Source organism: Lagenorhynchus albirostris, chromosome 11, assembly GCF_949774975.1.
Source record: "Lagenorhynchus albirostris chromosome 11, mLagAlb1.1, whole genome shotgun sequence".
Taxonomy (NCBI): domain Eukaryota; kingdom Metazoa; phylum Chordata; class Mammalia; order Artiodactyla; family Delphinidae; genus Lagenorhynchus; species Lagenorhynchus albirostris.
The window spans coordinates 61,144,507-61,161,167 of NC_083105.1; the positions used below are offsets into that span (position 1 = coordinate 61,144,507).

The following is a 16,661-nucleotide window of genomic DNA, read 5'->3' on the forward strand; positions in this document are numbered from 1 at the left end:
AGGCAAGGCCTATTGGCAACAGGTTGTCGGGGAAGCAAAGAAGACTGAGACTGAACTGCGAGCCATGCTGCAGCCATCTTCCTTGGCTTCGTCTAATTAAAATTAAAAGAATTATTCACACAGCCTGTGCCATAATGAGAATTCCTGTTAGCCTGGTTGCAGCCTGGCCCCTCCTCCCAGAATGCTGTCTGCAAAAGACAGGTCCAGAAGGAGCTCGCCTCTTTCAAAGATGAGCCCTTGTTAGAAAGGAACAATTCCAGGCCCCACGAAGGATACTTTACATTGAAACAGAAAAACAAAAGTCACTTAGAAAACACTCCACAGAAAAAAGTGACAAAAATTATTACCAAAAGGGCAATGAAATAAACACCACGGTGAAATAAGAGAACAAAGGGGCAGTAGAATGAGAAATAAAAGATTAAAATATGAGTTGATAGAGCTCAGAAAAGGAGCAGAGAAGAAAGATAAAGCCACAATAGAAACGAAGGCCAAGCTGAAAGCAGCATAAGACGTTGCTGATGCACAGCAAAGGACCACAGGTAAAGGTGGAGAAAACAGCCTGTAGAAAATAGCATGAGAACCGAGTGAAAACATAGATATGGGAGACAAAGTACATATACCATGAGTGCAACTTCAAAAGAAAATATATATGTGTGTTTCATATATATATGTATGTATATATTCAATATATATACTCGCATGCATCACACATACCCAAGGAAAAACACAGAAACATATCTAAGTGACGTGACTACAAGGGTACACAGGGAAGTGGCAACACTGCTTTGTCTTCCTAGACAGGAGTGGGGAATGATCTTGAGCATGTAATTTTTTCCTTAACCATATATTACTTGTTTAATTTTTCAGTTAATAGGTAGATGTGTAAATATCAATATTCAGTATATAAATAGGCTCTATGACATCTGTATCTGTAATGTTTAAACAGATAGCTTATTAAGCTTCTAGTTTGAACTGTCAGTTTACAGGATACACAAAGGACACGAGATCATGTTAAATAAGACAACATGACTATGCAAATGCACAGGACAAATAACCTGTTTTTTATTTTTTTCACAAATAAACTGCAAGTGGAAAAGCGGAGGAGGATTTAAGGACTTAAATGATTTTACAGATGTATTACTTTAAAGACATATCACCAAAATACAAAATGTATGGAACTTATTAGAATCCTGATTTGGACAACCAAAACATAAAATATAAATAACACAAACAGATTTAGTTCAAGATTGAATAGATACTCCTTAATGTTAATGAATACATACATATTAAGGATATATAAATGGTATTTGGTTATGTATTTAAAAAGCACCTCATTTACAAAATAAATGTTGAATTCTATACTAAAGAAATGATATGACCTCTGGGATTTGCTTTTGAATATTTTAAGATTGATAGGGAATTGGGTGGGAGTATAGAAAAAATAAGGCTGACCATGAGTTAATACTTTGTATAAAATCCAGTGATAGATATACAGAGGCCCATTATATTGTAAATCTACGTATCTACCTGTGGGAAATTTTTAATGAAAGCAAAAAAAAGTCATGTTTAACTTCTGTAATCAGTGAAAACACTAATAATTATAGGTAAGGGATAAGCAATAGGTTATTTTGATCTCCAGTATTTCTGCCTTGTGGGTGAAACACCAAGGCAGAGGAGCCTCAGTACACTTCATACACGAGCATAACATGGAGAACCTCTGTGTGAGTCAGTGACTAACTCCCAGCTAAGTGAATTCAGACTAGTCTTATTGTACTGAGAGCAGTCAAAGCTGGAAGGCAGGAGAAATTTTCCCTGACTAAAGGAAATCTAAAATGCGATCTTCAGATTTCATAACTTTTCTAATAAACCACATGTGATCTCACTCTTTGTAAAGCCCAGCCTTCCCAACCTGCAGGCTCACCTTCCAGCACTGAGCCCAGCCCATTTTCCCCATATATAAGCCACTGCTGGGAACCTCATCTCACCGATCTGCTCCTCTCAGCTCTACCCTCCACCTCTCACGCCCTCCTCAGCCTCTTCGACTTCAGGAACCATGACTTCCAGATCCACCGTGAGAAGCCAAAGCGGCAGCCGCCGTGTCTTCAGTGCCGGCTCAGCCAGAGTCCCTGGGGTCAACCGCTCTGGCTTCAGCAGCATGTCCGTGTCCCGCTCCAGGGGCAGTGGAGGCTTCACTGGAGTGGGTGGAGGAGCTAGCTTTGGCAGCCGCAGCCTCTATGGCATAGGGGGCTCCAAGAGGATCTCCCTCGGAGGGGGCAGCTGTGCCTTCGGTGGCGGATATGGCAGCAGAGCTGGAGGCGGCCTTGGCTTTGGAGGTGGAGCCGGGAGTGGATTTGGTTTCGGCAGTGGAGCTGGTGGTGGCATTGGGCTCGGTGGTGGAGCTGGTGGTGGCTTTGGGCTCGGTGGTGGAGCTGGCTTTAGTGGTGGCTATGGGGGCTCTGGCTTCTCCGTCTGCCCCCCTGGAGGCATCCAAGAGGTCACCATCAACCAGAGTCTCCTGACTCCCCTCAACCTGCAAATCGACCCCACCATCCAGCGAATCAAGACTGAGGAGCGGGAGCAGATCAAGACCCTCAACAACAGGTTCGCCTCCTTCATCGACAAGGTGAGCCGGGAGCACCTGCCCTCCACTGGGATTTCAGAGTCCCCAGTCGAGAGACGCAACCAATGTCCTACCAGGGGGAGTCTCGGGAGAGAGGGAGGAGGGGACTCGGGCCAGCTCTCCACTGGGATGCAGGACAGGCTCCATGTGGGCCACAGGTAGAAGGTGATAAAAATCATTTACAGCTACTGATCCCTTAAATGTCTTCATTCCTGTCTGGGAAGCATTCTCCACTCTTGATAACCCTCAAGCAAAGGAAAGGAACTGAGAGAATGGAACGAGTTAGCGTGATCTTCTGAAGGGTCTAAGAAATTAAAAAGGGAATTACAGTGGAAACAGCACTTGAGCCTTAGCTGGGGTGGCGGCGGGGAAGGAAAGAAGATAAAAAACCAAAGGAAATTACAGGAAAAAAAGACTCAGAAACATGTATATGTGCATAGAAATACTTAACTTGTAGAACCAGATCATGAGCATTAAGGGAGCTTGTTTTAGAGGGACTCATACACTAGATGGGAAAGAAGATTAAATCCAATCATCAATAGGGTTGGAATTTAACCATTAGATTCTAAACATTTGACATCCCTTTAACTGAGATACACTCTATAAAATAACTCTGCGCAATATACGAGAGAAATACTATTTTAAAGTACATTTGTGATTGTGCTTATCAAGAGGAAGAAAAGAAATGTTGAAAGTCACTTACTGACAGGCTCCGTAATTGAGAAGAGGGACTATCTGATAGCTCCCTGGGGAAACTTGGCCAGTGAGATCTGTGTGGTGTGAAGGAAAACAGTCAGGGGAGCAGAACTGTCAGCCTGAGCCTCTGTACATGCTCTGGAGTAGCCCAGCACCATGGGGACCATCAGATCTGCTTGGGGACAGTCAACTCACCTCTCTTCCTTCCTTCTTTCCTTCCTTCCTTCCTTCCTTCCTTCCTTCCTTCCTTCCTTCCTTCCTTCCTTCCTTCTTTCCTTTGTTGGACAAATAACCATCTTGTCTTTCTCCAGGTCCGATTCCTGGAGCAGCAGAACAAGGTCCTGGAAACCAAGTGGGCCCTGCTGCAGGAGCAGGGCACCAAGACCGTGAGGCAGAGCCTGGAGCCTTATTTCGAGCAGTACATCAACAATCTCAGGGGACAGCTGGACTACCTTGTCTCAGAGAGAAGCCGTCTGGACTCAGAGCTCAGGGGGATGCAGGACACGGTAGAGGACTTCAAGAAGAAGTGAGTTACAGGAGAGAAAAGGGCTCAGTTTCCTGAAGCCCACACTTCAAGTCTATTAGATGACCAGGTCCAAATGAGGGCATGATTCTTAGTAAAACGTGTCCATGGAAATGAAACCACAATTCTTGCCTAAACACAAACCCCAAAGAACAAAAGGGCCATACAGGTGGATGGGGAGAGTAAAGATGTAAACAATTTAGGGATCACAGAATTCATCTTTTAGGCTTACTGGCAGGAAAGCTCCATTTGGATATATCCATTGTGGGAAGTTGGGATCCCAGGCTGCCTTTTCTGTATCATCTTCACCACTGACTCAATTAGGTTTTACCCTTTCTAATTCCAGATATGAAGATGAAATCAACAAGCGCACGTCAGCAGAGAATGAATTTGTGAATCTAAAGAAGGTAAGATGAGTAAGATCAGGGGTTCATGTTTCTTTGCCGACGGAGAGGACTCTGAGAAAAGAATAATCAGCGAGACTAAAGGAGGAGCAGACTGGGAAGGAGGGCTTGGCTCATCTGATCCCAAGTTTTTGGCTTCTTCCCTAGGATGTGGATGTTGCTTACATGACTAAGGTTGATCTACAAGCCAATGCAGACTCTCTCATAGATGAGATCAACTTCCTCAGAGCCCTCTATGAAGCAGTAAGCATCTTTCCACACTGTTTTATTGACTCTAAAGAGATTTGCAAAGGATGGAAAATCTTAGGCTTGGGTACCTCTGTAAATGTCATGGGAAAAGAGGATCTGACGATCTCATGTTCTGCAGGAACTGGCTCAGATGCAAACCAACGTCTCAGATACTTCTGTCGTCCTCTCCATGGACAACAACCGCACCCTGGACCTGGACAGCATCATTGCTGAAGTCAAAGCCCAATATGAGGAGATCGCTCGCAGGAGCCGGGAGGAGGCTGAGTCCTGGTACAAGTGCAAGGTGAGCAGTGAGGGGGAAGCTGTTGAAGAATCCCTGTACCTCCCCCCGGAAGACCAGCAAGGGTTCCCGAGACTTCACTCGGGAAATCTACATCTAGGAAGCGGGGGTCCACTCAAAGAACGTGTACCCTGAACCAACAGAGTAGATCTTTACAGTATTTATGTCCAAGTCTAGTAAGTCAAAGAACCTAAATGTAGGACAAAAGCTACCATAGATAAAGGCCAAGGGATCTTTGCTTTAGCTTCATCCTGATGCTGGTTCTCAGAAACAGTACAGAGGATGTTCTGGTCCTGAAGAGAACCAGGCAGTCAGTGGTCCTACCAAGGGTGGTGTGTGATGGGTGTACAGTGTCCATGACCTTGTAACACCAATTTTCTTAAAACGCCTTGTGGAGAAACCATTAGTTTCGATTTGTGAAAACCTTGATTAGTGTCCTGTGAAGCCCATGAACACCATCCTCTCTCCCTCTGGTTTACAGTACGAGGAGCTGCAGAGTTCAGCGTGCAGATATGGGGACGACCTGTGCAACACCAAACAGGAGATCGCTGAGATCAACCGCATGATCCAGAGGCTGAGATCTGAGATTGAACACGTCAAGAAGCAGGTATGGTGGGGACCATGGAGGAGAAAAGCATCCTTTCCTTCCTAGACCACCAGGGATCATCAACCACCATGTAGGGAACTCCTGGGCACTGAGGGAACAGCAGGGAGGGGAGGACATGTACTTCCTCCCTTAGTGAGTTCCCACAGTTTGGAGAGATGGATCCCAACCCAAGAGCAGGAAACAAATGCATGACAGGACCAATTCCGACTGGTCGACAGTACAAAGGTACAGTCTTGAGGCACTGAAGTGAGATTCAATAAGAGGAATGATTGATTTAGGAACTCAAGACAGTAGTTGGCAAAGAAAAGTTCAGGCCAGAAAGTGTGAGGAAGAGTGCTGCAAATATGCTCAGATTCGATGTGAAAAAGAAGCTGAGTAAAGACACAGGACAAATGAGGGTTTTCCAAAAATGTGAAGTGGACGGAAGGCAAGGTCGCAGCTGTTTAAAGTGAAATCATCTCCTCACTGTGGGTGTCTGTGGTTTTGTGTGAGTTAGTGTGCACCCACATGCACTTACCCAAACTGTCAATATTCAGAAGAAGCTAGTGGGTCCATTTCTTCCAATGTCCCCTGGTCTTGGGTCTGCTGTAGTATCTTCTAGCACTCACCACCTCCATCTTCATTAGGGCGGTTAACACAGAGGCGTATAGGGAGCTCCTAGCCTAGTTCAGGGTTGCAGAATGGAAAAAGACTGGACAAAAAGAATCAAACCTCCTTTTCCATGGAATCTGGGCTCTAGAGCTCTTCCTCACTGGGAAAGAAGAACCATGGTTCATCTCCTCAGGAGTCCAGATTGCAGGTTCATCTGCCCATCTTCCCCTCTAGTGCACCAGCCTGCAATCCGCCATCGCCGATGCAGAGCAGCGTGGGGAGCTGGCCCTCAGGGATGCCAAGAACAAGCTGGCCGAGCTGGAGAACGCCCTGCAGAAGGCCAAGCAGGACATGGCGCAGCTACTGAAGGACTACCAGGAGCTCATGAATGTCAAGCTGGCCCTGGACGTGGAGATCGCCACCTACAGGAAGCTGCTGGAGGGCGAGGAGTGCAGGTGAGTAACTCACACAACCTCCTCAAACATCTGGGTCCATCTCCAAGGTGTCCAGCCAGTGAGCACCACTGGAAGGCACTCTAGTCGTGGCCATAATGCCACTCCCAGAAAACCACGTAGAAGGCACGTTCCCCATGGGTCTCCTCACGCCAAAGCTTCCCACGCTGGTCCAGCTCTGGCTCTGAGGTCTCATAATGGCTGTGTCTCCTCTCTCCTAGGCTGTATGGGGAAGGCGCTGGACAAGTCAACATCTGTAAGTACCTTCACTTGCCTCCCTCCCTTGCCCTTGTGCTCTTCTGACTGGACTCTGTGTGGCAGAGTGAGCTCACCATGTCTTGTCATGGCCTTGTCTCCTTGCCTCTCCAGCCGTGGTACAGTCCACCACCTCCAGTGGCTATGGCAGTGCTGGCGGTGTCAGCAGCGGCTACGGCATGGGCGGAGGCGGTGTCAGCAGCGGCTACGGCATGGGCGGAGGCGGTGTCAGCAGCGGCTACGGCATGGGCGGAGGCAGTGGCTACTCCTACAGCAGTGGTCCTAGCGTTGGAGGTGGCTTCAGTTCCAGCAGTGGCAGAACAATAGGTGGTGGCCTCAGCTCCTCCGGGGGCAGCAGTTCCACCGTCAAATTCAGCACCACCTCCTCCTCCGGCAGGAAGAGCTACAGGCCTTGAACACCTCCCACGGGCTCGTGGTCCCACAGCATCTCAGGCTCCCTCTCTGGCTTCACTGCCCTTTCCTCCAGTTGCTTCCTCTCTCCTGCTTCTTTCTTCTCTTACTCCTTGAGTTAGAACTGAAGTTGCTGAGTGCCCTCATGTCCTCTCTGCCACACCTGCTGCATCTGAGCTTCCATTGCTCACCATCGGAAGGTCCCTGTCTGGGTCCTACTCCAGAACAAGGCAATCCCCCTAGCTTTCCACTGGCCCAGTATGTCCCATCTCACAGGTGTTGTGTTCCTCCCTTGCAGTGATCATGAAAGCACAAGTGACTAGTTCTATGATGTATGGGGGTCTGTATCCCTGTGATGCTTCCTCTGCTCTTTGCTCACTTGTATTGCTAAATAAAGCAGATTTATACTATAATGCGTGGTTTCACATTGCCTTGCTTTGTTACCAATGGTTCTTGCGGTTTTCATCGGGCAAATGCCTTTTCAGGAATGAAGCATACTCCCAATTGCCATGTGCGTCGCCCCCCTCCTTTAGAGAACTTCAACAAACAGCAGTTTGGCATCCTTATGCTCAGATTTCCTTCACAGATAAGATTTCATCTAAATGTTTGGCAAGTGTAATGGGAAGAATATGGTTCACCATATTGTATACTCTCCTTTTAATTGCCCATACCAAGAAGTAATGGTTGAGTTTCTCTTCCTTCTTCGCTAATATCACTCCAGCCATGCCCAAGGGATCAACTCTCAATGTCCAGTAGGGGAAAGATATTTCTGGTCTAACATAGCAAAATGACATTTAACAAGAGAGTAAGATGTTTGATTTTTATTTAGACTTAACTTCATGACCAACAAACTTGCCTGACAAGGTGTATCAAGGGTAGTTAAAGTGGATATACTGCTGAGCTGAAATTCTATTTCTAGAAATGTATTCTGAAGAAATACTACAAATGCAGGAAGGAGTATGTACATGGATGTGAATCCCATCTTCCCAGCAGGGAAAATTAAAAGCAGGAGAGCTGCTCAAATCACCACCAAACTCAGATTCTGGTTTTTAAAGTGTGAAGGCAAAACGAGAATGGGAATATCTACCTTGTCACACCTTAAGACTCTTGCAGAGATGGATGAAGCTGAATCCTTCATCTCTCTGGTGTGCTCTGGCTACTGTGACTTCTCTGAATGGGTAATGAAAACTCAGGATATGGTGCAAGGCTCATCATTCACTAGTGCTGCCTTTTGTCCACACCATTCCCTATTTCCTCATGAGTGACCAGTATCTCCCTTGCCCCCAGGCTCTTACAACACAAGCGAAAGTTTCTTGTATTCCATAATATAAAGAGGGTGAATCTGGATCCTTTTGTATCAGTATTCTGCTGTATTCACCTATAACCATTCCCCCAGCAAAGTGGGCAGCCTCTCACATTGGTACCTCCTCACTTTGCCCAGAACTTCCCCAACAGCTGGTATGTGATGATTTGGTTCCAAAATCTAAGCCCACTTAGTATTTATATTATTATGTACCCGTGAGGAATAATGGAAAGAAAATACTGACCAGGAAATATATATAGAATATATCAATGAATAATAAACAGGTTGCAAAATAATATGTACACATGGATTTATCTTATTAAAATCTTATGGTACATGTGCTGATAACGAAACGGCAGACTGTAAACCATCAAGCTCTCCTTTTGCCAAAGAAACATCGAAAAAACAACCAGAAGCTGTCTGAACAAACTTTGCAGGAGCTCTGGAAAACACTCAAGAGTTTACAGCAAACAAGCAAATGCCTAATCAAGAAAATCCACCTTCAAAACGAGAGCAAAGCTTTGTGACAATTTTCCTAGCACTTGCCCTGCCCTATACCTGGTGTACTTGTAGTCTTGAGAAAGCAGCAGCCTTATTCTAGAACTTTCCCCCACCCCTCTGCCACCCTCCAGTCCCCTCTCAAACCCATTTGCTCCTCTTGGTCACCCTCCACCACCCAGCACATGCATCTTGAACCAGAGAGCAGATGCAGATTATTTGCAAATTACTGTGCAAGTCTCTTCAAACACATCTGGGGCATTCCTGAAGAAATAATACAGGATTCTCACCTTTGTTCCACATACATCCAAATGCAGGCAAGAGAAGCAGCAGGTACAGTTAGTAAAAACTGTAGGGCAGACTACAAACCCACAGAGGCCTGGGGCAAAAGACTACGGGAGAAGATATACAATAGACCCTCTGACCATCTAAGGTCTAGAGGCTAAGCTGGAGTGAGAGTCTGGGAAATGAGGACATTCAGGCGCAGCTGTGTATATGAGAGAATTTAGAAAACTGTGCCTAGGTCCAGACAAGACACCTGCTCAGAAAATTCTTGAGAAGGTCTTAAGCATTAACCTTGGGCTGATCTCTAGGTTCAGAGCAAGCCCCACTAAGTGGTGAAGGAGTATCCAGTCACAGGGAGAGTTGGTTGTTCTCAGTTTGTTATTTTGGCTTTTGGTTGTTGTTTTTTTTTCAGCTCCTGGTATACAAGAAAATCTTCATCAAGACAGTAGCTGAACACAAGCTATAGGAGCAGCCTGAAGTTGAGGTTTTACTGCGTGCCAGGCACTGCTGACTCATTTAACACAACTAGGTCAATGTGAAGGACAGGTCCTCAGGTACAAATCCAAGAATCCCTTGTTTGCAACAGTCAGAACTGGGAGTAGGACCTGAGGCAGGACCACATTAGTCATGATCTTTCTAGAAACTGGGAAGTAGAATTGAATAACAAATCAGAAACAAGGCCTATTGGCAACATTTTGTTAAAAAGAGGGACAAAAAGCAGAGAGAATGTGAATTTGTCACTCTGCAGTGATTTGTTGGGCAAGGTTTTTAAGGAATAAGAGAATTATTCACACAGCCTGTTAACCTGAATATGGCCCCAGCTCACTCCCCAGAATACTTTCTGCAAATGACTGGTCTAGAAGGAGTTCACGTCATTCAAAGATGAGCACTAGTCAGAAAGGAACTGGTCCAGGACTCACTAAAGAGAATACACATTCAAAAATGAAATGAACAGGAAAAACAAAAGGCGGATAATGATCACTCATCAGAACAAAGTCACTATAAAATATTGCCAAAATAAAAAAAACCCTCTACAAAATTAGAGAAGAAAAAGTATATAATGAGACAATAAGAGATAAACCATTACTAACAGAAGTCAGATATGAGGTAGAGAGAAAAACAAAGCCAGCAGGGAAATGAAGGCCAAGGTGATGTCAGTACAAAGGACAATAGACGTGCTGAATGCACAACAAAGGGCGTATGGGAGAATATGGAGAAAAGAGAATCGGGGGTCATAGAGGGAGTTAACGAGGGGTTAAAGGAGGGTCAAGAGGATATATAGATAAAGAAGACAAAGTAGATTCAAAACAAGCATAATTGAAACACCTAAAGGAGGAGTATACACACTCATACGCAAACTCACACACACAAATTGTCCCCCCCCCAAAGCACAGAAACATCTTCAATTAGGTGGCTGGGGATTTGCCCTGAAATTTATTTTGATAGACAAATGTGCACAATTTAGGCATTTTTTAAATATGTAAATATTGTATATGGGTATAAAGAATGAAATCTTGCCACTTGTGACAACATGGATGGATCTCTAGGGCATTATGTTAAGTGACATAAGTCAGACAGAGAAAGACAAGTACTGCAAAGTCTCTTATATGTGGAATCTACAAAACAAATTTTCAAAAATTTAAAAACTAAGCTCATAGACACAGAGATCAGATTGATGGTTGCCAGAGGCGGGGGAAGGGATGGGAGTGGGAGAAATGGGTGAACTGTTTTCGTGAGGTTTTTTTTTTTAAGTTTAAATAAATTAAATTTTAAAAGCCCACAGAGATAAAACCACATACTATTAGAATGGCTAACAAAGTAATTGAGGATACCAAGGCAACAATATGGAGCAAACAGAATACTCATACACTGCTGTTGGAAACTCAAAATGATGCAACCAGGGCTTCCCTGGTGGCGCAGTGGTTGAGAGTCCGCCTGCCGATGCAGGGGACACGGGTTCGTGCCCCGGTACGGGAAGATCCTACATGCCGCGGAGCAGCTGGGCCCGTGAGCCATGGCCGCTGGGCCTGCGAGTCCAGAGACTGTGCTCCGCAACGGGAGAGGCCACAGCAGTGAGAGGTCCACGTACTGCAAAAAAAAAAAAAAACCAAAAAAAAACAGAAAAGAAAATGATGCAACCACTCTGCAAATATATATATTTATGGATGTATATAATGTAATACTCAATCTTATACACTTTCAACTACATCTACTTCTGGAAAATAAACTTATTATTCTTCCAGATTTAAGATTCCAGATTACAGGAATATAGAGGAGAGAGTAACATATGGAATGACATCAGAGGATGCAATCACAAAAGCCAAAGAATGGAAAACTCTACAGGACAGTTAACCTAGTTTATTTAACAAATAAATGGCCAAAAAGATGAACAGCTAAATGATGTAAAGGATGTATTATTTAAAGGATGTATCATCCAAATAAACATGTATGGACCTTATTTGGACCCTGAATTAAATTATAAAAATAAGTAAGAATAAAGGGAAATTCGAATGTTCACTAAACTTAGTGATGTTAAAGAATTACTGTTAAATTTTTAAGATATAAAAATAGCATTTTGGGGACTTCCCTGGCGTCTGGTGGTTGAGACTCTGCGCTTCCAATGCAGGGGACTAGGGCTCCATCCTTTGTTGGGGAGAACTAGGATCCCACATGCCGTGCATTGTGGCCAAAAATAATAATAATAAAAATAAATGTTTAAAAAAATAAAATAAAGTAAAAAAAGCATTTTGGTCATTTTCTAAAGAGTCTGTTATTTAGACATAAATACTGAATTGAATATGAAATCATATGACCTTTCTTCTGGAATTTCCTTTCATATAACTTAAGGTGGATGAAGAAAGTAGGTGGAGCTATGGATAAAATAAAGTCGGCCTTAAGATAATAATTGCAAAATCTGGGTGATGTGTATCCATCCTTAATAGACAAATAGGGGTCTATTATGTTGTTCTACTTTTCTATCTGTTCAGATTTTTATATACAGAAAAAACAAGTCAACTTTAACATATTTGTAATCATTAGGGAAATGGTAATCTTTCTATTAGGGCATAAGCAATAGATTGCTGTTAGATTTCTAAGTTCTCAGCTGTTACAAAAGATCAGATTGGAATTATGGATGAAATAAATCTGGCCTTGACATAATAATTGCAAAATTGGGATGATGGGCACGTTCATTCTGATACACAAGCAACCCATATTGAACCTTTGTTTGAGACAGTCTAACTCCCAGCCTCAGTGAATTGAGAATAGTCTTGTTGTATTGATATAAATCAAAGATCAAAGGCAGGAGAATTTTTCCCTGGCTAAAGGAAGCCAAAAAGCATTCTTCATATCTTTTCTAATAACCCAGGTATGATCTCACTGTTTGTAAAGCCCAGTCCTTCCCAACCTGCAGGCTTACCTTCCATCACTGAGCCAAGCGCATTCCTCCCTGTACACTGGCTGCTGGAAACCTATCTTATACTTTTCCTCTCAGCTCTACCCTCCACCTCTCACGCTCTCCCCTCTTCGACTTCAGGAACCATGACTTCCAGATCCACCGTGAGAAGCCAAAGCAGCAGCCGCCGTGTCTTCAGTGCCGGCTCAGCCAGAGTCCCTGGGGTCAACCGCTCTGGCTTCAGCAGCATGCCCGTGTCCCGCTCCAGGGGCAGTGGTGGCCTCGCTGGAGTGGGTGCAGGAGCTAGCTTTGGCAGCCGCAGCCTCTATGGCATGGGGGGCTCCAAGAGGATCTCCTCGGAGGGGGCAGCTGTGCCCTCAGTGGCAGATATGGCGGCAGAGCTGGAAGCAGTCTTGGCTTTGGAGGTGGAGCCGGGAGTGGATTTGGTTTCGGCGGTGGAGCTGGTGGTGGCTTTGGGCTCGGTGGTGGAGCTGGCTTTGGTGGGGGATATGGGGGCTCTGGCTTCTCCGTCTGCTCCCCTGGAGGCATCCAAGAGGTCACCATCAACCAGAGTCTCCTGACTCCCCTCAACCTGCAAATCGACCCCACCATCCAGCGAATCAAGACTGAGGAGCGGGAGCAGATCAAGACCCTCAACAACAGGTTCGCCTCCTTCATCGACAAGGTGAGCCGGGAGCACCTGCCCTCCACTGGGATTTCAGAGTCCCCAGTCGAGAGACGCAACCAATGTCCTACCAGGGGGAGTCTCGGGAGAGAGGGAGGAGGGGACTCGGGCTAGCTCTCCACTGGGATGCAGGACAGGCTCCATGTGGGCCACAGGTAGAAGGTGATAAAAATCATTTACAGCTACTGATCCCTTAAATGTCTTTCATTCCTGCCTGGGAAGAATTCTCAACTCTTGATAACCCTGAAGCAAAGAAAAGGAAAAGAGAGAATGAAGTGGATTAGCACTTACCACTAATGGGTCTACAATGGGATACAAAGAAAAGGCCAGTCACTACCTTCTCTGAGGTTCTGGCCTACCTTTCCAGCAGGAAGAAAAAAAATGAAAAACAAAGAGAAGAAAATAAAAGTGGAATTATTTTCCATCCAGGTGAGAAAAAGAAACATTTGAGATGTGCAAATATTTATAATTTGTTGGTTTTGTGTGTGTGTGTGTGTGTGTGTGTGTGTGGTACGCGGGCCTCTCACTGCTGTGGCTTCTCCTGTTGCGGAGCACAGGCTCTGGACGCGCAGGTTCAGCGGCCATGGCTCATGTGCCTAGCCACTCCGCGGCATATGGGATCTTCCCGGACCAGGGCACGAACCCGTGTCCCCTACATCGGCAGGCGGACTCTCAACCACTGCGCCACCAGGGAAGCCCCTATAATTTGTTTTTTAAAAAAAAAGTTATTCTAGAAACAGAGTATGACCATCTATCAAGAGTGTTTTAGAAGAGATATATGCACTAAATGGGAGTTTAGATTAGAATCTAATCATTAGATAACATTTAACATCCCTTTTATTTTAGCAAATAAAAGCTTTGTATAATACATCAGGTAAAAACCATTTTAAATTACATTTTTGATTCTGCTTCTCAAGAGAAAGAGAGGAAGTGATGAAAAAATCACTGATAGGCACAATAACTTATAGGGCAGGAACAGCTCAAAAGTCTATGGGGGCATTTCATCAGTGAGATCTGCCGGTTGAGAAGGAAGGATATCAGGGGAGCATACCGCCCAATCTAAGCCTCTGTATATTCCCTTAGTAGCCCAGCACCATGGACACCACCCTAGCCTACTTGGAAACCTGGTAATACAGACACTTGTTCCTTTCTTTCTATGTCTAGCAAACGACTCTCTTGCCTTCCTGCAGATGTGGTTCCTGGAGCAGCAGAACAAGGGCCTGGATACCAAGTGGACCCTCCTTCAGCAGCAGGGATCCAAGCCCAGGAGGCTGACCCTGATGCCTTGTTTGAGCAGTACATCAACAACCTCAGGGGGTGGAAGGAATCTCTCCTCTTCTTTAGTGGCTTCCCGGATTCATAACTCAAACACATGCAGGATCTGGTGGAGGACTTCAAGAACAAGTGAGTTACAGGAGAGAAGTGAGCTCAGTTTTCTGAAAACCACACTTCAAGTCTACCGAGTGACTAGGTTCATTTGAGGGCATCATTGCTTAGGAAAAATATCCAATGGAAATGAAAATTTCCATTGGCTTTCAAAATCCTTTGCTCACTGGCTCAAGCGTCTTTCAGCACCCTCTCTGGAAATGAAGAAGAAATCAATAGGCCTGCAACCGCACCGAATGAACCTGTAACACTGAAGGTGAGCTTAGCAATATTAGGTGTCCCCATTCCTTTGTCGAAGGCTGGAAGAGCCCACACATGGGAGGAGAAGATATTGGGTGGGCTGGGAGTAGGGGTCGGCTGATTCTGAGTTGTTCCTCCTTTCCCAGGACGAGGATGCTGCATGAATGAGGTTGAACTGCACACCAAGATAAATACCCTTAACGATCAAATTGATCACTTATATTCTTACTTTGAGATGGAGAGAACCTTACCCTGTTTGTTCATTGGTTTGTTCATTTTTCTACTTAAGAGTCTGAGTGGATGGAATGTTTGGGAGTTGGATCTCATAGATGTATCACTGGAAGCAGAGGTACTAACAATCCATATCTGGTAGGAGTGCTCTCAGATGCAATCCTACAGCTCAGACATTTCTGCGGTCCTCTCCATGGACAACAACCATAATCTGGACCTGGACAGCACCATTTCTGAGGTCAAAGGCCTATATGGGGAGGTTGCTCAAATGAGGCAGGCTGAGGCCAAGTCCTTACACCAGACCAAGGTGAGCAGTTGCCAGCAGCGGGAGAGAAATCCTGTGCCCGCGCCCCAGGTGGTTACACTCAGCTGCACCAACCTACCGCAGTTTTTTGAGTGGAGTTTGAAATACAAAGACCCTGGATGATTTCATAGGAGGTCTGTCATTGCTCAGTTCATGTAGACAATTAAAGAATTTACAATTGGGCCTATTGAATAAAAAGAAAAAAAAGTTTAATGACATTGCCCTACTGAGTTTTGCCTTCAACCTCTTCCTGATTGTGAAATCCCATAGATATCACTAAGAACATCACTAGTTTATTGAAAAACTAGGTGCTCAATGATCATACAGAACTATTCAGTTGTGCAGCAGCAAATAATCTTGTGCCATCTACTATTTCTAGAGATGTCGCATCGTTTGGTGTGAGTTTATTAGATGGCTGGGAATTGAAAGCCATTTTTGGCATGTGAAAGCCCATAAACACTGTATCTACCCCCATGCACACTGCTTCTCTATTCTTCTGGACTACAGTGTAAGGAGCTGCAGGTCAAGGTACATAGACAAAGGGATGACATGTATAACACCAAGCAGGAGACTGCTGAGCTCAACCACATGATCCAGAGACTGATCTGAGACAGACCATGGCCACATGCAGTCTACCATCTCTAGTGGCTATGGCAGTGTCAGTGGTATCAGCAGTAGCTTAGGCCTGGGCAGAGGCAATGGCTATTCCTACAGCAGTGGTCACAGCGTTGGAGGTGGCTTCAGTTCCGGCAGTGGCAGAGCCATAGTGGGTGGCCTCAGCTCCTCCAGGGACAGCAGTTCCACCGTCAAATAAACCACCACCTCCTCCTCCAGCAGGAAGAACTACAAGCACTGAAGTCCTCCTGTTGGTACTTGGTCCCACATTGTCTCAACCCCCCATCCAGCTGCATTGCCCTCTTCTTGGGTTTCTGCTTCTCTCCTGTCTCCAACTTCTCTTGGCCTATGAGTTAGAGCAGAAGTGGTAAGTCCTCATTTCCTCTGTCTATACTGGCTTCACCCAAGCCTCCATTACTCACTATCAGAAGGTCACCAATCAGTGTCATGAACATATGTAGACATCCTATTGATGTTCCCATCTTATTATCAGTGTCATCAGTCTACCATGATTCTAGGAAGAAAATGACCTATGCCCTCCTTGAAAACTGACAATCGAGATCATGAAAACAGAGCAGGGAATCTTCCCTTTAACTGTCCTGCCCATTCTAGCTAGACTCAGGAGTTCCCCA

The 16,661-nt window shown here is 45.1% G+C and overlaps 1 protein-coding gene and 1 pseudogene across 1 annotated transcript; both read left to right on the forward strand.

Moving 5' to 3' along the window:
• The first annotated feature begins 1,978 nt into the window (after nucleotides 1–1,978).
• LOC132529540 (keratin, type II cytoskeletal 6A-like) lies at nucleotides 1,979–7,501 on the forward strand. Its single transcript, XM_060166173.1, has 9 exons — nucleotides 1,979–2,623; nucleotides 3,628–3,842; nucleotides 4,186–4,246; nucleotides 4,391–4,486; nucleotides 4,611–4,775; nucleotides 5,254–5,379; nucleotides 6,205–6,425; nucleotides 6,644–6,678; nucleotides 6,792–7,501. The coding sequence occupies exons 1-9, from the start codon at nucleotides 2,054–2,056 to the stop codon at nucleotides 7,091–7,093; spliced, it is 1,791 nt and encodes a 596-aa protein (XP_060022156.1). The 5' UTR covers nucleotides 1,979–2,053; the 3' UTR covers nucleotides 7,094–7,501.
• A 5,192-nt stretch (nucleotides 7,502–12,693) lies between these two features.
• Nucleotides 12,694–16,228, forward strand: LOC132529957 (keratin, type II cytoskeletal 6A-like; annotated as a pseudogene).
• The last annotated feature ends 433 nt before the right edge of the window (nucleotides 16,229–16,661 follow it).

Excerpts from the sequence above, each read along its gene's own strand:
- LOC132529540 (XM_060166173.1), top strand. The coding sequence starts at position 2,054 with ATGACTTCCAGATCCACCGTGAGAAGCCAAAGCGGCAGCCGCCGTGTC. Across the intron at positions 4,247-4,390 it reads AATTTGTGAATCTAAAGAAG|GATGTGGATGTTGCTTACAT; the intron begins GTAAGATGAGTA and ends CTTCTTCCCTAG. Across the intron at positions 6,679-6,791 it reads CGCTGGACAAGTCAACATCT|CCGTGGTACAGTCCACCACC; the intron begins GTAAGTACCTTC and ends TTGCCTCTCCAG.